Source organism: Physeter macrocephalus, chromosome 16 (genome assembly GCF_002837175.3).
Source record: "Physeter macrocephalus isolate SW-GA chromosome 16, ASM283717v5, whole genome shotgun sequence".
Lineage (NCBI taxonomy): Eukaryota > Metazoa > Chordata > Mammalia > Artiodactyla > Physeteridae > Physeter > Physeter macrocephalus.
The window spans coordinates 11,598,113-11,600,406 of NC_041229.1; the positions used below are offsets into that span (position 1 = coordinate 11,598,113).

At 39.1% G+C, this 2,294-nt stretch overlaps 1 protein-coding gene across 1 annotated transcript in view; it reads right to left on the reverse strand.

The window, feature by feature from the left end:
- SC5D (sterol-C5-desaturase) overlaps positions 1 to 2,294 on the reverse strand; it is a 12,710-nt gene that overhangs the window by 4,745 nt on the left and 5,671 nt on the right. The window contains exon 2 of the mRNA XM_007116374.4: positions 561 to 778. Coding sequence (XP_007116436.1) covers positions 561 to 770 — 210 coding nt within the window. The 5' untranslated portion in view covers positions 771 to 778. The remainder of the gene's footprint in view (positions 1 to 560; positions 779 to 2,294) is intronic.

A 2,294-nucleotide genomic window follows, 5' to 3' on the forward strand; every position in this document is an offset into this window, starting at 1 on the left:
CTTCCCTGGTGGTGCAGTGGTTAAGAATCCGCCTGCCAATGCAGGGGATGCGGGTTCGAGACTTGGTCCAGGAGGATCCCACATGCCGCAGAGCAGCTAAGCCTGTGCGCCACAACTACTGAGCTTGAGCTCTAGAGCCCGTGAGCCACGACTACTGAGGCCGCGTGCTGCAACTACTGAAACCCGTGTGCCTAGAGCCCGTGCTCTGCCACAAGAGAAGCCACCGCAACGAGAAGCCTGTGCACCGCAACTAACAGTAGCCCCTGCTCACCACAACTAGAGAAAGCCTGTGCACAGCAATGAAGACCCAACGCAGCCAAAAATAAATAAATTTTTTTTAAAAAAACCTCAAAAAAAACTCTAAAAAAAATTACAACTTACTTATCTGTTTAAATTTAAAAAAAGAGAGAGGGGATTAGCCTTTCCAAAAATATCTAACTCATTTGGGGCTGTTTTCAGAGACTCTAAAAAGATTAAAACCAGTTTAATCTGAAAATCTCACAAATACATATTGTTATTTTTACTGTAATAATTAAAACATAGGTAAGAAAATCACTTACCTTTAAAAATTGTGGGTGTTTCATTAATGAATGATCATAGACAAAATAATAACTCAGAGTTGCGAATAAGAAATAAAGGATATAAGCACCGAGATTTGTTATAATCAGGAGACTGACAGCTTGTCGGAAGATGCTGTCCTCTGGCCATGTGGCTGGATATATGTATGGTGTAAAAAAATAATAATCTGCAGCATTGAGTACAAGATCCATCTTAGTCCCTAAAGGATAAACATGTACAACAATTATTTACCCATGTTGACATTTCTCAAAGCAAAAAATTTTCAGAAAAACTATATATGAAGTTCCTGCCTTCATAAGTATATGTAGTACAAGTCTGCTGTTACCAGAATTCACTAAATGCCATCTCTAGAGCCAGAAGGATCTTCAATGTCATCTCTAGTTCAGTCTCTTGATACAATACATAGCAACACTGAAGTTCAGTTAGAGAAACTGAGGCCCATGAAGTTTCTTCTCCAAGGTCAAGCTGAAAGGTGGCTTAAGTCCAGATCTAACTGCACCTTAGTGTTCTCTTCCACTATGTCCTATTGCCATAGGACATGGCAAGAGTAAACATGGCAAATAGTAAAGATGTGGAACACAGGGCACTAGGTACTCAGGCAAATGGTTTACTCCTTCAGCTTCAAGTTTCAGCAGCATCTTTCTCCTAAAAGGACTCATATTTCAGAGATTTTTGCTTCAATGCTGAGACTTAAGATGAATTCCCTAAAAGGTATCTATTCTGTGACTGTAACCAAAGAAGTCAGGGACTATCTATTCTCATGACTAACCCTAACTCTCACTGACAGAATAAAGGGAGATGTATTCTTGGCAGTGACAACTAGAATACATTTATTCCTCACCTCCCTCTCCTCCCCACCCCAGTCAGAGGCTGGCAAACTGTGGCCCATGGGCCGAACCCAGGGCCTGTTTCTGTAAAGAAGCTTTGTTGGAACACAGCTATGTCCAGATGTGTCTATGCTGTCTATGGCTGCTTCTCTGTACTTCAAAGTCAAGGCTGAGTCACAGCAAAAGACAGCATGGCTCACAAAGCCTAAAACGTTTATTATCTAGCCCTTTAAAAGGAAAGTTTGCCAACTCCTGTTCCAGATGCTTAAACTTTGAAAAACTTTAGTCGATTCTATATTCATGATCCTCAATCTAGTTCAACAACTTCATGGTCAGCTTCTGTGAGCTGACCACTGACTCTATCATTTATGATCTACTTCCTCCTTCTTCACTGCACTGTTTGTAGTGGGAAATGTGTCCTGTATTCCAAACACCTCTCATCTATAATTAAAACTTTTGAACAACAACAACAATAACAAAAAACCAGTCTGAAAATTGCCACTGGGTTTTTAGTCTCTTAAAATCAAATTCTAGAAGCTCTTTATTTATTAGGGTGTCTAGCCCCTTGTTTGTGATATGAGTTGCAAGCATTTTTTTCTCACATTGACATGGAAAGAAATTTTTAATCAACTAATGCAGATATTGACATACATCCTTCATCATATATTGCTAATTCACTCAAACAACAATTAAGTATCAAGCACCGCACTAGGTGATGAGCATACAAAGATTAAAAAGATATAGTCTAGCAAGAGGGAAGAGATATGGGAACATATGTATATGTATAACTGATTCACTATGTTGTAAAGGAGAAACTAACACACTATTGTAAAACAGTTACACTCCAATAAAGATGTTAAAAAAAAAAAAAAAGATATAGTCTAGGGC